The sequence below is a fragment of the Pogona vitticeps genome, chromosome 4 (genome assembly GCF_051106095.1).
Source record: "Pogona vitticeps strain Pit_001003342236 chromosome 4, PviZW2.1, whole genome shotgun sequence".
NCBI lineage: Eukaryota > Metazoa > Chordata > Lepidosauria > Squamata > Agamidae > Pogona > Pogona vitticeps.
Genome location: NC_135786.1, coordinates 188,281,595 through 188,306,253, shown reverse-complemented (window position 1 = coordinate 188,306,253; position 24,659 = coordinate 188,281,595). Strand labels below are relative to the sequence as shown.

The 24,659-nt window shown below is 39.1% G+C and overlaps 1 protein-coding gene across 4 annotated transcripts in view; it reads left to right on the top strand.

Moving 5' to 3' along the window:
- The window catches only part of CDH2 (cadherin 2), a 146,104-nt gene that overhangs the window by 105,242 nt on the left and 16,203 nt on the right, over positions 1-24,659 (top strand). For all 4 annotated transcript variants that reach the window (XM_020808933.3, XM_078393687.1, XM_078393688.1 and 1 more), the window contains exons 3-11: positions 1,694-1,911; positions 4,125-4,271; positions 8,936-9,091; positions 10,682-10,826; positions 12,390-12,562; positions 14,988-15,125; positions 15,772-15,957; positions 20,741-20,997; positions 22,688-22,830. In XM_020808933.3, the coding sequence (XP_020664592.2) occupies positions 1,694-1,911; positions 4,125-4,271; positions 8,936-9,091; positions 10,682-10,826; positions 12,390-12,562; positions 14,988-15,125; positions 15,772-15,957; positions 20,741-20,997; positions 22,688-22,830 (1,563 nt within the window). The remainder of the gene's footprint in view (positions 1-1,693; positions 1,912-4,124; positions 4,272-8,935; positions 9,092-10,681; positions 10,827-12,389; positions 12,563-14,987; positions 15,126-15,771; positions 15,958-20,740; positions 20,998-22,687; positions 22,831-24,659) is intronic.

Here is a 24,659-nt window from a genome sequence, read left to right as displayed (position 1 = left end):
CCTGCCCGTCCTCTAAGATCAGGCCAGGAGGCCCTTCTGAAGGTGCCACCCCTGAAAGAGGTGAAGGGGATGGCATGTCGGAATAGGGCCTTCTCGGTTGTTGCCCCCCAACTTTGGAACACCCTCCCTAGAGAGATCCGCCTGGCTCCGACACTCTTGGCCTTTCGGCGCCAGGCAAAGACCTTTCTGTTCACCCAGCATTTTAATTAATTAATTTTAATGTTTTAATTGTTTTAAGAAATATTTTAATATATGGTATTTTATACTGTTTCTTAAAATGTTTTTAATGTTTTTAGGTTTTAATGTTGTACGCCGCCCAGAAGCCACTGGCAATGGTGCGGCTAAAAATATTGTAAATAAAATAAATAAATAAATAAATAAATAAATAAGAGAGCCAGCTATGTCAACCAGAAAATCCTTGAGAATCCATCAGGCTCCCTTGTTTTCCTAATGGAGGAAGAATGGCTCCATAAGTCTACCATGACAGTAGTATTATTTAAAAATCATGATTCCTGTAGTTGTCACTATTTTTTCTATTTTTTTTCTTTCCTTTCTTTCCTTTTTATTTTTTCTTTCCTTCGTTCTGAGCAATGATTATTGCAGGATTACTCAATAATGCAAGAAGATGCTTAAACCTCTGGACTGATGGCCATCCTGAAGCGGAATAGGAGTAAACACTAAACATCCACTAAAGGGATCACATTCTTGTTTGACTTTTATTAATTTGGAAACAGTTTTCTGTATCAGTTATATAAATGACACACTTCAGCAGAAATAGCTCTTAAATTATCCTTGCTGAAATGAGTGAAAATCAGAACACAAGATTTCATAATACCAGAGGCTTTAGTAAATCTTGATCCCTACAGTGAATGTTTCACCACACTCTGGCACAAAGAATGAAAAACTACAGAAGTGAGTGGACCATCCAGGCAGTAGCTCAGTGATTCCTATCATTTCCCCAAATCCACACTGGGAGGAAAGCTGAGGATTGCTTGAAGTGGCAAAAAATGTGACAGGCCTCCCCACACTCTGTGTGTCTTTCCTATCACTGTGTCAGGAATGAGTGTGAGAGATAGTGGCCTGTTGGGCTTCAACATATCCAAGTTTTTATTTGGCTAAATGCATACAGGTCCTATTAATTAAGAAAGACTTCAAAAAATTTAATGTGCATGTGGCTAATTTGTATATTTGTTTCTACTCTATTTGTGTCCATAAGTGAACAACAAGGTAATTGTGTATGGTAGAAATTTGCATCCTTTTATTTTATCTAGGAAACGGTCTCCTAAAGTGAGAAAACATTGTTCTACATCTGCCATCATACAAGAGACATATTTTTTAACATCTTTTTGTAGTTGGCAGCATTTTTTCAAGCTACTGAAAAGAAGGGTAAAATATAGTGTTGCATTAGTGGCGAGAGTACTGGTCATGAATATGAGAGATCCAGATTCTAGTTCCACTTAGCCATGAATTCTCTACAGGCCCCTGACCCAGTCATTCACATTCAGCCTAACCTGACTCACCTCAGGATAAAATATGAAGAAAGACAGTGGCGTTGATTTTACTGGAAGGGAGGTGGGCTATCAGACTATCATCACTGTTGTCATTACATTATCCAAACTGCAAGAGAATGTAATGTTTACACCCATTTTTATCTTGATATTATATTTGTATTTGTTTGTGTGTGTGTTTGCAGTAAGATTTAGAAGCTGTGAAGGAAGCAGAAAAGTGCATTTTGAAAGCAGCGCACCAGCAGATTTCAGAATGGGTGACGATGGTGTGGTGTATGCAGCCAGAAGCTTTCAGCTTTCTCCAGAACCTACTGAATTCCTTCTGTACGCAAAGGACAAAGAAACAACAGAGCAGTGGCAAGTGATGGTGAAACTAGCTCTTGAGCCAGAGGATTTAGTGAAGGTAAAAGATGAAAATACGGCTTTGAAGTTACATTGGAGGAGAATTTTCAGATTTTATCCAGAGGTTTTTTAGGTTATTGAGTAACTAAATTGACAAATAGTGGTTCAGTTTAAATATAACTTTGCCATCCCATCCTGCGTAAAGCTTAAAAACCACACTTTAGTAAGAACATTAAACTTATTTACATTTGAGCTTTTTTTGTTTGTACAGGGTTTGGGTTTTAGGTTCTTGGGTTTTGAACATTTATATCCCAGTTTAAAATGGAAGTGGTCATTCTTTTATCCTAAATCCCTTGAAACCATTACAATATTTATTCAAGCAGTTATAAATAACCACAAAATAAACAATTCTCTTCTCAGACCCATCAGTCAGGTTTATAACACTGGAACTTCAGATTTACCGCTGAAGCAGGAAAGCGTTTCTGGTAGAGAGTAGTGGCTTCGCTTTGGCCCTCAATAATCAAATTGCGGGGTGTAGGTGGGTGTGTAAATTATTCATGACTCTTGAGTTGCTTGTAATGGGGAGAGTCTCCCTCTTGTGGAAAGTGATCTAAACCAAGCTGTGGAAAGACATTACACTATACCTTGCTGCAAGTGTGAAGTAAATATATACACCTTACAGCCTTCGCGAATACATTAAATATATACACCTTACAGTACTTCTTTTGTTCCATTCATTCACTTGCTTTTTTGTACCAAAAAAAAAAAAAAGAAGAAGGGTTTATGTTAATAGATGTAGCTACAATAAAATAAATAGCTTATAGCCAAAGTACTTAAGATGTCCTCTGAAATACAAGCAGCTTTGAATTGATTCAATGAAACATGCTACTGATTTCTTTTTCTTTTAAATAGGAAACAGATAGCTTCTTGGCATGGGCAAAAGTTAGTGTGGAAAACCTTAATGCTACCACTCTTTTTGAAGAGATTACTTGCACCATTGTTGCACACCATCCTCTTCTACCAAAGTGCCATGTGAACTCTTGTGAAAGTGTATCTGAATCTTAATCTCTGCACTATAGGGCCTTCTTCCGTTGTTACAGGACCTCCTTCTTTCCAGGAAGGGACAGCAGAAGAAATGGATATCAGATTTGTGTCAGTGTTTGTGTCAAATTATGCTTAGCGGATTATTTCCAAATTTCATCATATTTGGAGCAGACACATTGAAATAACTGAAAGTAAAGGTAGTTCTGACTGACAGATCAGAATAGATCCTCAGCCTGTACAGTCTTTTGTGCAAGTTCCAAATTTCCTGTGTGTTTGCTCAAAAATAATTTCAGCCATGTTTACTCAGGAGGCAAGCAATGTTGGCTAAGTATATTTGCTCCGAAGTAAGTCCCAGTTAGAAAAAGTTACTCTTGCAACTTCAGTATTCCGGTTAGATGATTATTTGTGGAAATAGTGAAATGATGGAAAATACATAGGATGTCTTCTGTTTAAAATACCTTATTTTCTTGAACAGTACATTTAACTGAGTGGATGCAATATGGTTTCCAAAGGCTGAGGTAAACTTGGTTTCCTTTGTATCCTCCAAATGCACAAGTGAGCTAGCAAGTTTGCATCAAGAACAGCTGAGAGCCAGAACACTCACAGATGCTGTGAAGAATTGTTGATGCCATGCAGAGATTAATGTCCACAGTGCAAACTGGGTCATCTACAGCATCCATCATAGCTGACATAGGTTTAAAATAATTACAACATTAATTCTTGGGGATTTAATAGGGTCATAAATATTTTAGACATTCCTTACTACTTTGTATTAAACTACCCATGGAACTCAAATTATATTTTAGCACACTCCGATCTAAATTTAATGTATAGTCATGCATTACCTGAACTGTAGCTCTAAATAATGAGATATTTCTAAAGGTATGCTGTTAAATTCTGTACAGCATTAACTAGTCTGCAGCTGGAATATAAAGTAATGTAGAGTAGTTTACACAGCACACTTTATAATAAATTGCTTAAAACCTCCACAACCAACTTACTTGAAAACAGAGGTAGATAATATTTTACAAGAAAAGAAACATGTTGTACATAGGGTGTTGTTTTTTTTCATTCTGTGCCATTTGTTGAACACAAATGGTTTGGAGAGGAGGCACTCGCTGTATATTTTGATTACTGACATTTTGTATTTAAATTGTTTTTCATTGTGAGAATATTTATTAAACAAAAATTCAAATTTCTGTTTTCCCCTCTGTTATCTGCAATGGAAAGGAGCAAAGGAAAATGGAAGACATTGTATTTCCAAGACAGCCAAGTAAGCACAGTGGCCTTCTGCACAGACAGAAGAGAGACTGGGTTATTCCTCCAATCAACTTGCCAGAAAACTCCAGAGGGCCCTTTCCTCAGGAATTAGTTAGGGTAAGGAAAAGAAGAGTGGGATGTTGTTTCACAATGAATTTAGATTTTGGAATGAATCCGTCTACTGAAAATTACAATCAATATTTCATTCCTGTGTGCTTTTACCAGCATTATGGAACTCATGACAGAAAACAGAAGAGCATTAGAAGCATGGGTGTCCAGAAAGGGAGCAAGAGGGGGCATTAAACCTTATACTTAAACATATGCAAGTGAAAACTACAGTCAAGTCAACAATCCATAGGTATCATAAATAGATTCCCATGCACACACACCCTCAGTTATTACTGAGGACATCCTTAGTTAGATGGTATCTTTGGGCGGTTTCTTGCAGTGAGCAGGAATTCATTTGGTTGAAAACCTGGTACAAAGAACTTTTTCTATCTGTAAGAGAAGTAAAGATGTGTGAATAAAAAGGAGAATATTTATATCGATGGAATAGATATAATCAAAGATGTCTTCTTTTGCTTTGCCATATTGATTTCCAAATAAACCAGTGACAAGTTTACCCAGATCTGAATAATCCAAGGGCTGTTGAATTTCAGTAGGAAGTCTAGTAATGAAATACCTTCAATCATATAAACAATATTGTGTGCTCCACAGTTCTTACTGCCATTACTATAATGTATTCCTTGCATAGAATAATTATTGTTGATGATTAAAATGATTGCTTGCTGTTTTTTTAAAAAATTTGAGAGTGGGGACGGAATAGCCTAAGAGCATAAAAGTTAGACATGCCAAGGCCAGATCAGAACAACTGTAATATTCTGTGTTGAGACTGTAGACAAAAGGGTAGATAACATGCATACAATATCAGTTAATTTACCATCTAGTGTAAGCCTTATGTACAGGAGATCCCTGTTACCAGTATCCTCTTGGTTCTGTTTTGCCACTAAGGCCTTGGGGATGTGACAACCCCTTCAGAATCTTTTATATGGAATCCTTTTTGTACCTTTTGTAAGATTAATTGGCCAGAATCCTGTAGTTTATGTGAACTACTACAAGTGAAACAGTTTAAGTGACAGGAACATACTGCTGCTAGTTAAGGCATTATCACGTACATTGCTTATCATGCTCCAAAACATGTGACTTGGTGACATGAAGGAATAATATAAGCAGGAGTTCCTTAACTAGCAATAATTTGCCACTGTGGTTTATATTGTTACACTTAAACTAATATGCATTAGCAATAGGATTATACGCATTCTTGAGTATGAAAATAGATTGCTTGGTGAACCATCTGGAGCACAGTATTGGACAATAGCCCTCCCTACTCAATAAAAACAGCCTATGCACATCAGATAACTTGCTACTCTCAGGAAGCCTTCTTCATCTTTATATAGTGATATTTTGATTGTTTCCTAGCAGGGGTCTTTGTGAAAGAGGTGGTGTGGAGACAGGAAAAGCACAGTGTGCTGCTTATATACCGCCCCATAGTGCTTCAAGCACTCTCCCCCCCCCCCAGCAAGCTGGGTACTCATTTTACCGACCTCGGAAGGATAGAAAGCTGAGTCAACCTTGAGCCACTACCTGGGATTGAACCCCGGGTCGTGAGCACAGTTTTGGCTGCAGTACAGCAGTTTAACCACTGCGCCACAAGGAAGATTGGTTTCTATAGATTTATGTCATATTTTTGTCTATCTGGCTTTGGTTTATAAGTTGCTGATTCTCAGTTCCCTTCTGATTTTTAGTTGGACACAAGGACAATTCTCAGAATCAATGTCAGCTTGAGGGTACTGGGAATTGCCGTCCAACATGAAATCTTCCCAAGCTCTCGTACACATAAAAGCAACATCTAGCAACATCATTACCTTGGACGTTTAAAGCTTGCTGTAACATTTTGGGAAGCTTTGTTGCCATGCAGCATTCCCACCTCTGACCCTATCTGGAAAGGATAAAATAAGACACTGTTGGCACAGAATGTTGCCAGATCATTTCTTCTGTGCTTGTCAGCCAGAATTTAATTTGAGAAGTCTATGGTTTCCCTGCAGTAGTTGATGAGATTGCAGGCACCTCTGTGGTTGCAATATCTTTAAGTTTTTTCTCTCAGAAAAATGCAGAATTGTTTACTTGGATCTGAAAGAAAGTGAAGGGGAAGCTGATTTTTCTCAAATGTGATTTTAAAAGGCATTTATTTCCATGTAACTTTTATTGTCAAATAAACATACGAAAATAAGGTTGTTAAGGATGATGATGCTGTTTTTTGATACCAGGACCAGGTATCCTGTTGCAAAACAAAAGGTAGTTTTTTCCAGTTTCTTTTGTGAGATTAGCACCTTTTCCAAAACAAGTAATTAAGGAAACATAACAGAATTAAATATTCATTAATTTTGTACCTGTTTCTGCATTAGGATTTGAAAAAAAACCACCTTAAGATAAAACAAGTAAGGAAAAGAAAGGGTTGAATGCCTTTTGAATTTAGGGAGAAACTTCAGGCTTGTGAGCTTATTGCCTGTTAATGTGGGCTGAGATGTTATTGCTTTTATTTGCAAGCTCAGATTATCTCAGACAGACTGCTCTGCCAAGGCAGAAGAGTCATAGACAGTTGTGGATTTTAAAATTGTTTTTAAAAAGTAATTATAGTCCTTTTGGTAGACCGCCTGCCTGATGTACTCTTCTTACATACAGTTAATTTTTTAAAAAGTAATTATAGCTTGGTAAGCCACCAACCTGATTTGCTTATCTATCCCAGCACTACAGTAGTTAGTAGGAATGGTAATAAGACCTGTGGTACAGGAGGTAGTGGTTACATGACGGGAGATGCTTTATTACCACACACTGCAAGGACTCACTCTCCTAAAGAAATAATGGTGGGAGGCTGCCACAGGGAAAGTGGGGACAACCATACAGAAAGTACAGCTACTAGCAAGAGAGATGAGGCAAGAGGAGTCTCACAATCAGGTGGTATCAGTAGAGGGCTGACCAGCCTCCAGAATGGGGATGGGCAACATTTCATGCAGACTATGAGCAGCCTCACAGGATCAGTTTTGTGGCTCTCAAGGCCACCCCCCAGAAACTTCCAGGGGGAAAAAAGATCTTCCTCTAAATTATTTTTACCCAAAAGAGAGGTCCATTTCCATTGGTGGAGGCCTCTAAGAGTGGCTGTCTTTGCTTTTTGGAGTCCCCTAACACCATCCTCCCAAAAATAAAGACCAGGAATGTCTGTTTAGTTACTTTCCCTCCCTCCTTCCCTCAATTGCCATTTTCAGCCATTTCCAAACCTAATCTGTTCCATGTCTGGGGGCTAGAATTTCACCCCCAAGTCCTCTGAGATCATATCTAGGAGAAAAATCCTAGATACTGTAAATTGAACTCATGTTCCTGAACATGGTTAGAAAATCCCTTACATAAATATAGTTACTAGCAGTCGAGACTCATTATAAATGACTTGTTAATGACAAAGGTAACTACATAAATCCATATTTTGAGAGAGAATGCAAAGGACACGAGAAAAGTGTGCATTACTCAGTTTATATTTGACTGCATAGAAAATGTATATTTTCCTCTCCTGGTCACTTTACTATTAGATATTATGTTACCAGTAGCCTGCCACAGGAAACAATTGTTCAAAATAATCTGTAGCTTTAAAAAAAACAGCTCTTAAAAATGAGATTGCTGCACATAAGATGAAATTCAGACGACCGACCTACGTTCAGATGCTCATGGCTGCTCTCTCTTACAGAACACATGTTTAGAAGAGCAATGAGCAAAAAACATATCAAGATCTACAGAAATCTGGGTTATTTCAAGGCGATCACTGATTTCAGACTCCTTAATGTTTAGCAATGGGAATAAGAAAATGACTCTCCCCTTGCTCTTCCTTGCTGATAAAATGAAAACGAAAACACATACACTGAGATGAATGGCCAGGAATGGATCTTTTCAAACTTGGTTCCTTGCAAACTACTGGGTTCAGAGTTCTTTACTTCTAAGTGTACATCTTTTGCATGAGACTGATTATGCATCTTGTGATTTTAGCAGTCAATCAATCAATAAATCAATCATAAAAGCCAAAAACCAAACAAACTTGAAGTCTGCCCATCTTTAGTCTGCAGATGCTCAAAATGTACCTAAGTTGGCATTAGTTGGAACTTTACTGTCTTGGTAAATGTTATATCTGCAAATGCATTAGATATCCTTAGTTGCAATTCTGCTGTATGCAAATTGCACAACTCACTACAGCTTTCTGATGCTAGTTAAGAAGTTGCTACTTGGATTTTTGGGCTTGTACTAAGCTACCAGGCTGGTATATGCCTGCAAATCCAAATGGAGATTACTTAATTAACAAGTAGATGGTGTGCCACTTTGAAGAAGAGAACCTCTCATTAACTACTTGTCTCACCAGATTCTTGCAGGGCTTTGGGAGCTATAATGCCTGGATTTGCTCCTTCTGTTGACTTGACCCAAGCCATTTGGGGCTTTAAAAGTTAAAACAATGCTTCAGATTTGTATAGATAGGAAATTTGTGGCAATAAATGAACATTCTTAGATGGGGTCCATTACAGAAGTGGTTTGAGAGAATCAATGTAACAGTGTAACATGGATTGATTTTTCTGGTGGGCAATTAACAACATTGAAAATGGAAAGGTTGCAGGCTTGGTTTTTCTGCATGTAGCACTTCTCATTACTTGTGTGTTTGACAAAACCATCATCTTTTTGGTACATAGATCAGATCTGACCGTGATAAAAGCCTTTCTCTGCGATACAGTGTTACTGGGCCAGGAGCTGATCAGCCCCCAACCGGCATTTTTATCATCAATCCCATCTCAGGTCAGCTGTCAGTGACTAAACCATTAGATCGGGAGCAAATAGCTTCTTTTCACGTAAGTTCTCAATTTACTTAAAACCAGATTTTCTAAATCAGAGACCTCAACATCTGTTTTGATTTTGTAAAATACAATTGGCATAGTTTTATCATCCTTAGATTTAAAGTGTTCGTACTGGATCTGAATGTCTGTATATTGTTCGTATTCATAGCTAAGAATCGAAGCTACTGCCATAAGTTGATCAACTTAAATTTGATTTAATGGATTAGGCAAAAGAAATAAACCAAAACAATCATGTATTATTTCATATTTTCAGGCTTCATTTGGTATAAATTATGTCATAAGTAGAGATAAGTAGAGGTGGAGAGAACGAGGGTCCAACCCCCTGGGGCAAGACGGTCCACTCACCATTCCACTGGTGCTGCAGGCTCTGCACTTCCTTCCTATTGTTCTGGAGCTTGCAGTGGATTAACCACTCCTGGCAGGAGGAGGGATGATAAGCCTCTCTGCTAGGTCGAAGAGTAGCAGAGTGTTTTTAATGAAATGGTTTTATCTAGCTATGAAAATAGCCAACTCTGAGGTAGTCATAAATTACTAACTACAGTGGTGCCCTCGCTATGTGAAAACATCGCTGAACGGATCAAGAAAACCCATTGTTTAATGCGTTCCAAATGGGCCGAAAACTCACCGTTCAGCGATGTTTTCCTATGGCCGGCAGCCATTTTCGTGCCCTCCCCTCACTTACCGAGGGCGCGAAAACGCTGCGCGCAGCCATTTCGGGGCTTCCGCAGCCATTTTGGAGCCGCCGAACAGCTGATCCGCGGGTCGCAAAGCGAAGGTCGGTAAGCGAAACGCTTACCGACCTTCGCTATGTGAGTTTCGCCCATTGGGGCCATCGCTTTGCGATCGCAGTTGCGATCGAAAAAAACCCCTCGCTATGCGTATTCGTCGTTCTATGGTGCACTCATTAAGCGAGGCACCACTGTATGTTGTAAATTAAAATATAGAAGTCCATAGATGAAGTAAAATAAAAAGGCAGTAGCTTTCACTTATTGTTGGTCTGCAACAATTTGCACACAGTTTATGAATCTAGGTGTTCCAAATAACCATGACTTATCCTTAACTTACATGGTGCCCAATACCATCTAAGGCTGCCACAGTTATCACATCTTGTTTTATCAGGTTTCATTCAAAAAGTATGCATTGTTTGAAAAAGTACTTCCCTTCATTTATCCTGATTCTCCTGCAGATCAGTTTAATTGAGTACCTTGAGTTTCATCATTATGAAAGAGGGATGAAAAGCTTTTCCCTAATCACTTCTGTGGACACACACAACCCATAAATCTCAGTCATGATCATCTGTAGTCACCTTTTGTCTAAACGTTGAAAAATGTGTGAATACATGGAATGTGTGTTTATTCTTCACAACGGGCTTTCTTTGCATCCTTTATATCTTTAGTACTTTAGAAAGTGACTTATTTTTAAAGCTTTCAAGTGTGTTCACATGACCAAGAGAGGGTAACAAAGTAAGATACTGAAGTAAATCAAGTTAATAGGGTTTCATTTAAAATGTCCTGTCAGCAACACTAATTACCATGCCTGTTGACATGTTTTGCAAGTTTTCTTAATCCTTAATGATTTTTGCAGCTGAGAGCACATGCAGTGGATGTAAATGGAAATCAGGTGGAAAATCCCATTGACATTGTTATTAATGTCATTGATATGAATGACAATAGGCCTGAATTCTTACACCAAGTTTGGAATGGAACAGTCCCTGAAGGATCAAAGCCAGGTAAGATGCTGGAATGTTTCATGAGTATTTTTTTAAAATTGTAAAACATGAAAGTATATTTTTTTAAAATTCCCAAAATCTTAGCATCTGCTGACTTTCTGCATATTTTTAAAAAGTGTTAACTATATTCTTCCCAATAAGCACATACATAGGACATTTTTCTGACAAACTAAATGTGTAGAATGTTTTAAGACAAATTTAAACACGTATTTAAAGTATATTTTCAGGCAGTTGCTGAGCTTTCACATAGTTCAGCAGATTTCTTAATAAGCTTAGTATTTTAAAACTTCAGAGCCATTATTTAAATGTTAAAACTGGGTTTAAGATCCTAAGTTGTTGTTGCATTAGGTGTTCTTGCATTAAATAAAGTTATTTTTAGGAGAGTGTGCAGATGTGTGTGTATCCATCTGTCTGTCTTTCCATAGCATAAGATAGGAATTAAACAATTTCTTTCCAATTTAATGTATACGTTGTCTGCCCGAGTTTCTTGACATATTATGTTAGCAAGTGAATTTAATTGATGACTTGTAGTAAACTAATAAATCCAAAGAATTAAATATCTCCCAAATCATTTCAAAGCTTGAATAATGACTTTTCATGTAGATTAACTAGATGTGACTGAAAAAGGATTATACCCTCATTCAGTTAGGGTAAAACTACTGAAAATCAGACTACTTTTTTGTTTCTTTAGATAGAGAAGATTACATGATTGTTCCAGCCTTTATGCTGTTTTTAGTAGAGCTGAATGGCCTTTCCATGTGTCTGCAGTTGTTTTAATATGTTCATACCCAAACAGGTATGAAGATCTCAGAAGTCTAGGAAAGGAACTCCCTTCTCGAAATAAAGCAGAGGGCAGATACTTTCTACCCATTTTTTCCAGGACTGTCTCATTTCTATATCTTAATCTGATCATCCTTAATCCTATCATCCTAAATCAAGATCAGATTTGGGTCCATGAATGCAATAAAAAGTTGCTCTTTTTTTAAAACTACCATTGCCACCAGTTAACATGGCCTTTTGTGCTACTGTAGAACAGAACAAACCACTATCACATGCCAAGAGCCATCACTGCTCTAAAAGTCAGGTTTTGTAAAGGGATCTAAACAGTAGTGAGAAATAGCCTTTATTTATACAGACTTGCCATCTGATCAGACAGGCTTTGTTGTTGTTGTTTAGTCGTTAAGTCGGCTTTAGCCTATGACAAAATAAACATGTATTGGACATTAGACGTTTACATTCATTTATCCACAGTGCTGTTCTTTTGGTCTCAGACAGAAACAAAAGGTATATAAATATCAGAGTTTATGTCTTTATTGACAGAAGTGGCAGGCCTGATTGCCAGAATGTTTTCAGCAATATGTGAATTGTGGATATTTTATAAATACATGTGTTTTTATCGCCTGTTGTCCCTTGGCCAAAGTGTGTGGTCGGAATGAGAGAAGGAATGCGAAGTTTTTGTCATAGGATGTAAATATTTAGATAAAGTTTGATGCTTCAGGATGACCTTGAGTAATTTGAATAAACTGTTTATTTAACCCTGATGGTTGTTTGTTTTTCTGCTAGGAACCTATGTGATGACAGTCACTGCCATTGATGCCGATGACCCGAATGTATTGAATGGAATGCTGAGATACAGAATCTTGTCACAAGCTCCAAGTACCCCTTCCCCAAACATGTTTACAATCAACAATGAGACAGGGGATATAATCACAGTTGCCGCTGGTCTTGACAGAGAAGTAAATCAAATCTTGTGTTGTGCATGTTTAAATGTTTGTCTCAGATGCAGATTTACTGACGCTATATGTCATCATCATAAATGCAAGTAGCCACTAAACTGACCACAGCTTGTGAGAGTATAGGACCATCTGCAACATTTCTTGTAATCCCTACAATGTGATCAGACCATAGAAAAGGACCCTTTTGGTTAATAGCTCTCAGAATCCTCAACCAGCTTGGCCAGTGGTTGTGCTGGCTGGGGGATTCTGAGAGCTATGATCCAAAACGAAAGTCAGTTCCTCAAAGCCTGTATGTGGCTTTCCTGAGAGTTGCTGGAACTGTGATGGACTCAGTGCTGTTTTCCTTCGCATTTTATTAGCATCATTTCAGACCAATAGATCTGAAAAAGTTTATTCTTGCTAAATTTGCTCAATCAGTCTGTTTGCTAATTTCAGAATCATATTCTCTCACTCACACACACACACACACACCCCTTTTGAATACTCTAGTGGCTGTTCTAATGGGCAGGAGAAGAGAAGGCGGAGAAGGGAAGAAGATGAGATAAAATTCCAGGTAGTGTGAAGAAAGAGTAGGCTCTCCCAATGCCCATCTCCCAGTCCCTATAACTGTGTTAGGAAGAGGTGGTGAGATGGGAGCTTTCTGCCAAACAGCTGGAAAAAAAGAAAAGAGGAAAAGGTGGAGTATATTCAGAAATGGTTTGCTGCTCCATTTTTCTGGGGGTGCCCTGGACTGTGCAGTTTGCCCATGACTACACAAGCTTGCTGTTCTCCCTGGAGGCACAGTGGGAAACAGAACTCCCAGACTCTATAGCTCCACAGCCAGATACCTAACAGTGAACTATCTAGCCAGCTTACACATATTTAAGTACTTGAAAAACGAATTAAACTTAAACAGCCAAAACTCAAGTATCAGTCCTTTTCTGTTTTCTAAATACACAGCTCTTCTTTATAATTTGCAACTTATTAGCATGTGCATTACCCTGTCCAACTTTACTCTGAGACATGTTTTGTTTTGTGTCATTATTTTTCCTTACTCGGCAGATAAAACATAGTCCCACATTTTCCCAAATAGCAGATATTAGAAAGATTTGGTATAATCATCTTGGAAGACTGGAACTGAAAGGCATTTTTAAATAACTGTGCATACCTTACCAATGCATATCTGTATATAGAGAACACGTTAGTTGTCTTATATCACACTGACAAACAAAGAAAAGAATTTGGACTATAATTCTGACAAGAAATATGAATTTACAGAGGCTTTGAGGACACGGGCGGGGGGTGGAAGGACAATAGCAGTTCTCAAGGAGGAGCATTTTTCTTTGAAGTATTCATTTTTACAAAAATCTCTTTAACGCATCAGTAAAGCACTCAAAGCAGTAACATTTCAGAGTAATAACAAAATTCCTTATCTTCACCAGTTTTCTTCTTGGATAATAAATTGAATTCAGTGCAGTAGTATCACCCTCACCAAACTAAGAAGCATGAAAGTGCTGAATCCCAAATCAGAAATAGCAGGGAAAGTAATTTTTATTTATATCAGATAGTATCGGTATCAGCAAACCAGACAAATTATCAAGGTGTCTCAAGTAAATACTGTATAAATATGGATTTCCTAATCATTAAGAAAGTAAAGTATAATCTGCTCACTGACAGAATTCCAGCAGTTCCTCTCCTTCAAAGAGGAGGGTGAGCCTCGGGCCCCTGGCTGTGCTCCAGCAGAATACCCATCCTTAATATCAAAGCCTGTTTTTTCACCAAACAAAAAAGCATTTGAAGCTGGCAGTACTGTTGACAAAGGATGGCTATCTAGTTTCCAGTGTTTAATGTTTACGGGAATAATTTGGGTTTGGGTTCTTTTCCAGTCCCTAGTTCCTGTTTGCCCTGCCTGAACTAGTTTCCATAGCAATCTCGAGAAGTTGCTGCTATCCATACCCTTCAGCTCCCCCAACAACAAAGCCTTGGCAGTTTGAATCTTTGGGCTAAGAATGTGCCTTTCCTTGCTCAGCAGCCATGAGCGTTTTTCTTTCTTTTTTTTTTTTGAAAAAAAAGCCCAACCCTGATTTAGCATGAACTGCAGCTCAGCATTTACATTTTTGAATGTTAGTCCAAATGTGGTAATAAAAGCAATAGTGTTCCAGATGGTAAAAAAGGTGACAAATGCTTACTCTTCAAGGCATTGTCATTAAATGTGGGTTATAAGAACCTCAAACAAAAAGTGCACAGAGCTCAGTGGAGTTGGATGCAACCTAGTGCTGCATATCCAGCACCACCTCAGTTCAAGTGATGTTAACAAGAATGAGCAGTGTGATAAACTCCCTTGCATAGCAAAGCACAATTTATTGAACACCTGCTGTCCTCTTGGAGTGTTGGCTTTTTCTTTAACTCCTGTTGGTCTCATTTTGTGTGTGTGTTTTTTTTTTAGAAAGTACAACAGTATACATTAATAATTCAAGCTACAGACATGGAAGGGAATCCAACATATGGTCTTTCAAACACAGCAACTGCTGTCATCACAGTGACAGATGTCAATGACAATCCTCCTGAGTTCACTGCTATGATTGTAAGTCTGTGGTAAAGAGGGGATGAAAGATGCGAATAGCCTTTACTTAACAAATATTTTTGCTAATGCAACCAAATGGATTTAACATGTTTGTTACTTACTGGATCATTGTATATATTTCTGTGGCTTAACTAAGGCCCGATCTGCCTCTTAGAGCACTCTCAATATTGTCTGATTTTCATCACTTAGCAAAACACCACCATTTTGGTCTCTGTGGAGTGGCATAATAATTTCTGTTAGACACATAGTCTACTTTGTTCCACTGTACCCAAGTATTGGCTAGATTGTACAGTACAGTTCTATACCTGGGTGTTCATTTGAACGTAGCAGGACTTAAAATGTAGTCCTGCTATATTTAATAGAACCTAGTTTAGAGCAGACTTTAGAAATCTTCCTTCCTACCTACCTACCATACTGGGGCATTCTAGGAGTTGTAATTACCAAAATAGTAATTATTTGAAGTTCTAGCCCATTAGGTAGATGTGCATAGGACTGTACTGACATTCATACATCTTGATAAACGTTTGCACCATTGGAATGTGATGGGGTGCACTGTGTTGCCAAATGGTAATAATGGAATGTGGATTACATGGATTCCCTGTGCCCATTGACCTTGGATGTAATAACATGTGCCTTATAATTTCAGTTCTATGGTGAAGTCCCTGAAAATAGAGTGGATGTCATCGTGACTAACCTGACAGTAACTGATAAGGATCAGCCACATACTCCTGCCTGGAATGCAATGTACCGAATGACTAGTGGTGATCCCACTGGTCGGTTTACCATTCTTACTGATCCAAACAGCAATGATGGGTTGGTAACTGTGGTAAAGGTAAGTGGTATAATTCGCCAGATTATGCAGAAGCAGATAAATGGGAGCACACTGAATATGAAACAGCTCCTGCTGGTAAATCCAAATGGCAGATTAGGAGCAGATATTACAATATATGTATATCCTGCATCTTTTTGAAAGGGTGACGTTCATCTCTTGGAAGCTTCCCTATATGCACTCGCAGTGCCATTCCAGCTTATACATTTTGAGAACCCACATAGATTTTTCAAAGGAAGATATTAATTATTTCTATTTGGAAGAGATCAAAACATTTTAAGCGGCTTCAAGCTACACCTCAGCTTGGAAAGTTGTCTAGGTGACTTTAGGTTTGTACAGCAGCTTTCTAGGGTATTTACTGGTCCAAAGAATTGGACATACAAAATACATAAAATAATCTCTTACTGGACTTGTTTACAATAGTGTAGAAATGGGCACATTATTGAGTTTTAGAGAATTCTTATGAACACATTTTACAGAGAAAAGTTGTTTAATATTTTAAAAAAAATCTTTACCCATCACCTCTCCCAAAAATTGCATTAATATTATTTTGTTCAGTTAACAAAAGTGTATTAGTACTGCATCCTGCATGAAAGTAATCAAATTAATCTATTCCAACACACTTTCTAAAAGGCCAGGGTCTTCTGGTGTTTCATCTTCTTTTCTCTTAGTCTGCAGTAATTACTGTCTAGGAAAGTCTTCCTTAAGCTGGTGACCTCCAGATGCTTTGGAGTACAATTCCGAGACCTCTTGCACAGGGCTGAGGGAAACATATGCCCAAAGTATCTGGAGAACACCAGGTTGGAAAAGTCTGGATTAAGGCATAAATTGTAATTTTTATATATATTTATATTTTTGTTGTTAAGAGGTTGATGTGGGCAGGAATCTAACTTGGCTAGAAGTATGATATGACTTTGCTTATCAAGCCTTCTCACCTTACTGTTATGCATGAAAATAATTTTGCATTTGGTTGGAATTAATTCTCAGGAATGCTACCTAGTCTGAAACTACATAGGAAAGCAGCATACTTGTTAGTGTACACTCAGTGGCATAAATAGATGAGGGTGGAGATAATAAATTAAGAACAAAATAAAGGCATAAATGAAGGGAGTTGAACTCTCCTCTCCTATGTGTTGCATCATAACTATCTCTCTCACACGCGCACACCAAATCTGGAGTAACTTCCACCATTATCAGGATTATGTACTGCAGGGAGGGAGTTCAGGTGACAGACTGCAGAGAGAGAATACGGTATACCCCCCTGCCTATGTGTGTGCACAGGACATGTCATCCATATCTGTGTGTGACAGTGAGAAGTTATTGTCACTGACAGCTAGGATTGTCTTCCACCTAAAATAAACCCTTTTGAAACATGAAATCTCTTAATATTAGCACCATTCTAGTCTGGTAAACTGTAGATAATAGGGAAAGTATAACTTCCAGTATGTTTCTGAATATAAAGTTCCAGACCACCAATATTAAAGGAATATGAGCCATTTGTTTCAGTGGAAAGGGAGTTTTGCCCTATAAGAGACAAGCTGCCAGTTCATTTTTCCGGACTCTGTTACTGTACATTTCAAGAAGACCAGCTGTATTAGATTCTGCCAATAAGAAGTACATCATCATGTGCTTTGTATTCATCACAAAAATAATCTACTCACATTTACAAGCTGGAATGCTCTAAAATGGAAAACAGAAACAGAGATGCTGAAATTAAAACAAAGCTTTATAAAGGGAAGCAAATGAAGGCCTCAAGTGTATAATCTGCTTGAAACAGCTCAGTTTGTTTCAAATTAAATTCTTTATTTTAAAACTGTCAGGATAGATGCAAAAAAGGTAAAAGTAGGTAAATAAATGTGGTGGAAACTCCCCAGAGAAACACTAAGCCCTTATTAGCTCTAATCCAGTTTAATGATTCCTGAAGGAGTAGTATTGTATTTGGTAAGCAGTTCTTTACCATTCTCCATGAAAAAGGTGTCTGATTTCAGCAGCATAAGCAATATAGAGGGAGGAATATTTTCAGTAGTTCTTCAGCCCAAGACACTCTTTAGTCTTGACCTTAAAAGAAAATAGGTTGTAGAAGTTTTCCTTAACTGTTCCAGACTCCTAAAAATGAAACAGATAAGGGTATTTGGGTTTGCTATGAAAGTTCCTTGGGAATTTTGTCCACAGTTAAATCTGTCACTGAGTAATGAAGGCCAAAAAAGAAAGAAAGAAAGAAAAGTGCAGTAGTGTATGCTTATAGGCAGGAACTCCAGTGCTACTAGTGAAGCACAGTTGTCCATGACCTACCAATTTATTCTGTATTTCCATGTATGCCATGCAGTGGTGGCTGGGGCATTAGGAAAAGAGAGACACTGGCCCACCTTGGGGCTACTCATCAGCCAGCCCACTCTTGTCTGCTCCTTGCCAGAGTCAGAAGGTGAGGGCTATACCTCTGTTTTCCCTCCTGTTAATCTCCCAGCCTCCACCCTGCATCAGTGTGTGAAAGCCGGGGGGGGGGAGGGGGGAGAGAGAAATACAAACATTTCAATTTGAGGATTGGGTATATTTTCCTACTGTTTGGTTGAGTAGAGTGGACCTATGATGAGAGGACAAAATGAATGAATTTCTGTGTCTTTTTTGCATATGTGTTTAAAAGTTGCTTGCCTGCTTTTGTGTATATGCGACCAGTTTTTGGTGTTTCAAAGCCCAACCTCTTCCAGTGCTCTCCGACTCAGAGCCAGCACCCAGGGAAGGAGGGGCAGGGGAGCCAGGCTGCTGTCTTCGAGTGGGCATCTACTGGAAAGGAGGTGAAGCTTTGAAGTACCAAACACCTGTTCGACCAAGAGACAGTTTGATGGTTCATACCCGTCTTTACTTGGAAGTATTGTTTTCTTGCACTATAAGCTTTGAGAGTGGCACTTCAGAATAGCAACACTCCAGAGCTCTGATAGATGTACCAGGGATCACTGATAATGATGGAATCTTAGGCATGCAGATGAGCCACCTAAGGCTTGTCATCAGCCACAGTGATTGTTTGGAAATAAGACCTCCTCCAAAGGTCTTGAGTCTCCCATGAGATTCTGTTCATCATCGGGAAGACTTTGAGGAACTGGGGAGATGGGGAGTCATGAATTTCTGAAAATTATCAGCCTGATTAAAGTCATTGTGGCAGTAGTGTTTTTCAGAAAATAAAACTTCACACACACACACCAGCATACAAAGCATCCCTCTCTGATTGTCTGAATTTTCCTTCCTCCATGACTAGCACAGAAATTAAGTGGACGGGCAGAGGAAAGGGGAGATCCCTCTCTCCTCCACCAGTCTGCTCACTTGCCTGCAAGGAATTTGTGATCATCTGTGGTGAATGGTTAAATACAAGCCTGTCCTAGGGTCAGCTTTGTTCAAACTTAAGAAGTGTAGGAGGGATGGATAGGCATGGTGTTACGCTCTTATCATCATGCTGTCCAGTGCTGAGTCTATGAGTCAACTAGCTAATTGTTCCAGAATGTTTTCTTTCCTTCAGTGGCTTAAAGCATGCTGTGGGCCCACATAGCAATTCTTTCTGGTTTTTCGTTTTTAAGTGCCTGCTCTTACCTTGAGTGCGTGAACAAACATAACCGATTGAAACCCCTGTGCTCTTGGCTTTTGTGGAACTTTAAACATTTATTTTCTCCACTTGAGAGAGGTCAGAGTGGAAAACACAGAGCAATGGGTTTTTGTTCATCTTTTGCTGATGTATGGACACAAACTTGAGGAGCAATTGATCAGTAACTACTCAGGTATAGGCCACCTTGCTGTGAGAGTTTCAAAAACCAGCAGGGGCTACCCAAACACAACTGACTCTGTTTCATTGTGGATAAGCAAGTGAATTGTCTTTTGCCAAATCACACAGTCTGCCAAGAATGCAACCAGCATCTTGTTAATTAGTAGCAATTCGCCACTGTGATTTACATAATTTCATTTATGCTAGCATAAAGTCAACAGTTGGACTCAGGCCAATGTGTTCATCTTATACCATAAATGAGGTGTCACAATTGTTTCACTTTCTCCTGCTTTGCATGCATTCTTTTAAGTTCACGTTCTTGCAGTTGTAGATAGGAAAAATGTCTATGTGGGTAAATTCTTCAAAAATGATCTGATCTGACTTTCTCCTCCATCTACCTTCCCCAAATTGGATGGGTGCTGGCATTCCAGCCATTGTCCCTGCCTGCTGTTTAGGTATTAAGGATGAGGAGACTTGAGGCAAAAGAGAAATTACCCTAATTCAGCACTTGCCAAAATCCTGTTTACTTAGACTGTTGTATACATTTTTCCTCCCCTCTGGCAGACTCTCTGACATGTAGCAGTTGCAAAAGAAGGCATGCAACTGATTGCATGTCCAAACCTACAGTGGAGAGCTGCCTGGAAGGTTGGTGAAAGTGCTGCACAATCACCTTAGGTGCACAGTTTTTTTGCCAATTTTATTTTGGCTGTTAACATGGTTGACTATGTAAGGATTCAAACTGAGAGTCCTAAAAATTGAGAGCAGGCAAATGTTCTCATCTTAGGTGAATGGATCTCTTAGGTTTTGGTTCACCCTCACCCATTCTTGTAATAATCTCCTTTTCATCATGGATTTGAACAGAATTTCTGTGAATCTGGATGGACTTACCCTAAAAAGGAGTTCATCCTTTGAAATAAAATGTTTGCCTATCCCTTTCCCTTTTGATATACAAGGAGAGCACTGTGCTCAAAACATAGTGGGGGAAGTTGCCATCTCTAACTAATGCAGCTAACATATGTCTCATTTTGCTTTTGCCAGCCTATTGATTTTGAGACCAACAGGATGTTTGTACTGACAGTAGCTGCAGAAAACCAAGTGCCTTTGGCCAAAGGAATTCAGCATCCTCCGCAGTCAACAGCAACTGTATCCATTACCGTTATCGATGTGAATGAGAGCCCAGTTTTTGTCCCTGTCACAAAGCTTGTGCGTCAGGAAGAAGGGCTGCTTGCTGGTAACGTCTTAACATCTTTCACTGCTCAGGACCCCGATCGCTACATGCCGCAGACCACTGTAAGGTATGTTAGGGTGTAGGTCGGCTTTTCCCTTGACCTCACCTCATCTCCTCTTCCTTTAACCTTATAAATCAGCAGCCACCACGAAGTTTTTAAAAAAACTGAATTTGTCCCTCTGCATTTGGCTCAGCTTCCCCCTCTGGACTGGAGAGTATCACAGAAGTTGTGAAGGTGTGGAAGGGCATTGCTTAAGCCATGACATCCTCATTGGCAGGGCCCCCCTGTGTTGTCTTGGGGCATCGGCAGTATGTAGCAAACTAATTTTAGAGATGAGGCATCTTAGGAATTCTTAAGTCTTTTGTTTAAAGTCTGCTTAAATACTTCATAACTAGGTTGAAATTTTAGGACCAATGAGAAAATTCTCATTACCTCTGCCCATCCTTAAAAGTCTATGCAGCGGAACATTTCTTTGTTACATTAGAAAGCCAGAGAAAAAGTCTAGCGCAGGGGTCTCAAACTCAATTTACCCAGGGGCCGCTAGAGGCAGAGTCTGGGTGAGGCTGGGCCGCATCAGATTTTCCGCCAAGCAGAGCAAGAGCCCAAGGAAGCCGCCCAGGAGTTTCCTTAGCCGACAGACAGGTGGGCTGGCTGGCAGGCTGCAGTTCTGGATGGAGGGTGCAAGAGGTGCTGTCTTGGGAGAGAGCCGGCGAGCGAGGCAAGGCTTTTTTTTACTCTTGCCAGTAGAGGATGTGTGGGCGCTTTGGGGGGCAGGTAAGGCGAGGGCCACAAACTATCATCTGGGGGGCCGCAAATGGCCCCCAGACCGCATGTTTGAGACCCCTGGTCTAGAGAGACAGCTACCTTATGGTTGACCCTAACAGTTAAATAGCACTCATACAATGTATCTGTTCTTTGGAAAAGCAAGCAAGTAAACAGCAGCAGCAACAGGGCATGAGGGCTACGACCCTTTTCAGTAGAGGATGGGATTCTTACACAGAATTCTATCTGCTATTTTGCTCATGCAGTGTCTTATCAGATCAGACTGTGAGGACAGGTAAGTGAAGAGGGTAAATCAGTGTCTGTGTGTGAGTTATGGTCCCAGACATTGGAAAAGCAAGGAAAACCTGAATATAAATTTGTAATTATAAGGAAAAATACTTTAAGCCAGTAATCATTCATGCCCTGCTTCTTTTCTAGGCCCTCCTCTTTCTCTAATGTCCCTGCCTTGCCTTCTGTGCCAGGAATATTTCTGTTAACTGCTTCAACCATTACACTGGATTTCAGTTGGGCTCAGTCTGGATTGCATGTGTGTGTGTTTTTGTTTGTTTGTTTTTTTGTGGTGCAAGGAGCCACTGAATTCACAGTGTTTGTGGGTTTGCCAAATACTAAACCCTACAGTCCCCAGCACCCTTAACTTCAAACAGCTAGCATTTATTTTAAAACACAATGGGTGGTGCATTCATGTAGCAACCAAATATGTAAAGCTACAGAAAATTATGTATTCTAGAAAGTGGTGAGACTATTTTTCAGCAGTGATGTAACATTTATGTAAAATGGTTATGTAATGCTTACATGGCAAGACTTTTAAATATTCGACAGCATTCACCCAGGGTATAAGCCAAAGAATGCAGAAAAAGACAGACTCTGATGGGGCAGAATTTTGTCTCCTTCCACTATCTCTTAGATGTTTTTACGCCCTGTTTTGCAAAATGCATTGTTAGTTAATTTAATTTGTTGTGTTAACATTTTGCAGGTACTCAAAACTCTCAGATCCTGCGAGTTGGTTGAAGATTGATTCTGTTAGTGGTCAGATTACCACAATTGGTGTTCTGGACAGAGAATCACCTCATGTGAAAAATAACATGTATAATGCTACTTTCCTTGCCTCCGACACTGGTATATATCAAATGCTTTCAAAGCTCTATGATTTGCTTATTTGCATGCTACATTTCACCGGAAGGACACATTCTGTCACATTCAAGAGGCCTGGGCCTCCTGAACTTTTCATGTAGCAGGAGCGGCCACTATAGAACTGCTTGATAGCTCAGTCAAAGCCCTTCCAAATGTTTTAGTGGCTGCAGTATCCAGGGAGATGTTGGTCTTTACTTTGGGATTCAGCTTTCACACACTTCCTTTTTAGGTGGCAGCTATATTACTTTTGATCTCCCTTTTCTGCCATTCCAATTGCTGACCATTCTTTTAACCCTATGAATGCCAAACACAGTAAGAATATTCCATTGCATTCTTGTTGTGTGCTGCGGGGGAACAGTGGCTCTTTGCTCCCTCCTGTAGTTATCCCAAACATCAAACAAATACTGTAGATTTGAGTCTGGTTTTGTACATTTGTCTGAAGGTGGTGCACGTACCTGTGAAACACCACAGCAAATCTAGCAGCCAGATTTGCAAAGATCTTTTTTAGACATAAGGTTCTTAGAACTTTGGGCAGTGTAACTGCCTGGAACCTTCACAACCTTTCTTGTCATCCTTGTAAAACAGAGCAAAGTGAAAATATATTTTGATTGTTTTGCGTGGTTTTTTAATCATATATGTTTATTCATAAACATACCCTGTCACTTGTATTCATATATTTTTAACAGATATGAACGGTCTCTTTATTATTTTATATCTCGTGATTTTATTCTGATTTTATTTGATTATATTTGTATTTTAAACAATTGTAACGGCTTTTAGCTAATACAATAAACTTAAACTTGGAACATATACAGTGGTGCCTCACACAACGATGTTAATTGGTTCCAGAAAAATCAACGTTGTGTGAAACATCGTTCTGTGAAACACCATTTCACATAGGAATGCATTGAAAACCGGTTAATCCGTTCCAATTGGAACGGATTGCCATCGTTCAGTGAAAATCCCCATAGGAAACATCGTTGAGTGAAACAATGTTTCCTATACTGTATCGGAATGTATTGAAGCCGACTCAATACATTTCAATGCCTTTGCGAAGTCCTTTTTCACTCCTGTAAAAGTGTCTTACAATGTTTGGACGCTGTTTTAAATGATTGCAGTGGTTAGTCCACCTCCTGAAACCTATGCAAACTGATTTTGGTGTTGTTCTGACACTTCGTTAATTTATGATGATTTTTTGTTTTTTCTCCATAGGAAACCATTGGATGGTCTGTCTAATGGTTTCCAATGGAAAAAACAAAAAATCATCATAAATTAACGAAGTGTCAGAACAACACCAAAATCAGTTTGCGTAGGTTTCAGGAGGTGGACTAACCATTGCAATCATTTAAAACAGCTTCCAAACATTGTAAGATACTTTTACAGGAGCGAAAAGGGAGATCGGGAAGAACTTTAAAAGGCAAACGGAGATCAAAGAGCCCTTTCCCGATCTCCCTTTTCACTCCTGTAAAAGTGTCTTACAATGTTTGGAAGCTGTTTTAAATGATTGCAATGGTTAGTCCACCTCCTGAAACCTATGCAAACTGATTTTGGTGTTGTTCTGACACTTCGTTAATTTATGATGATTTTTTGTTTTTTCCATTGGAAACCATTAGACAGACCATCCAATGGTTTCCTATGGAGAAAAAACAAAAAATCATCATAAATTAACGAAGTGTCAGAACAACACCAAAATCAGTTTGCATAGGTTTCAGGAGGTGGACTAACCATTGCAATCATTTAAAACAGCGTCCAAACATTGTAAGACATTTTTACAGGAGCGAAAAGGGAGATCGTTGTGTGAAAATCCCCCATAG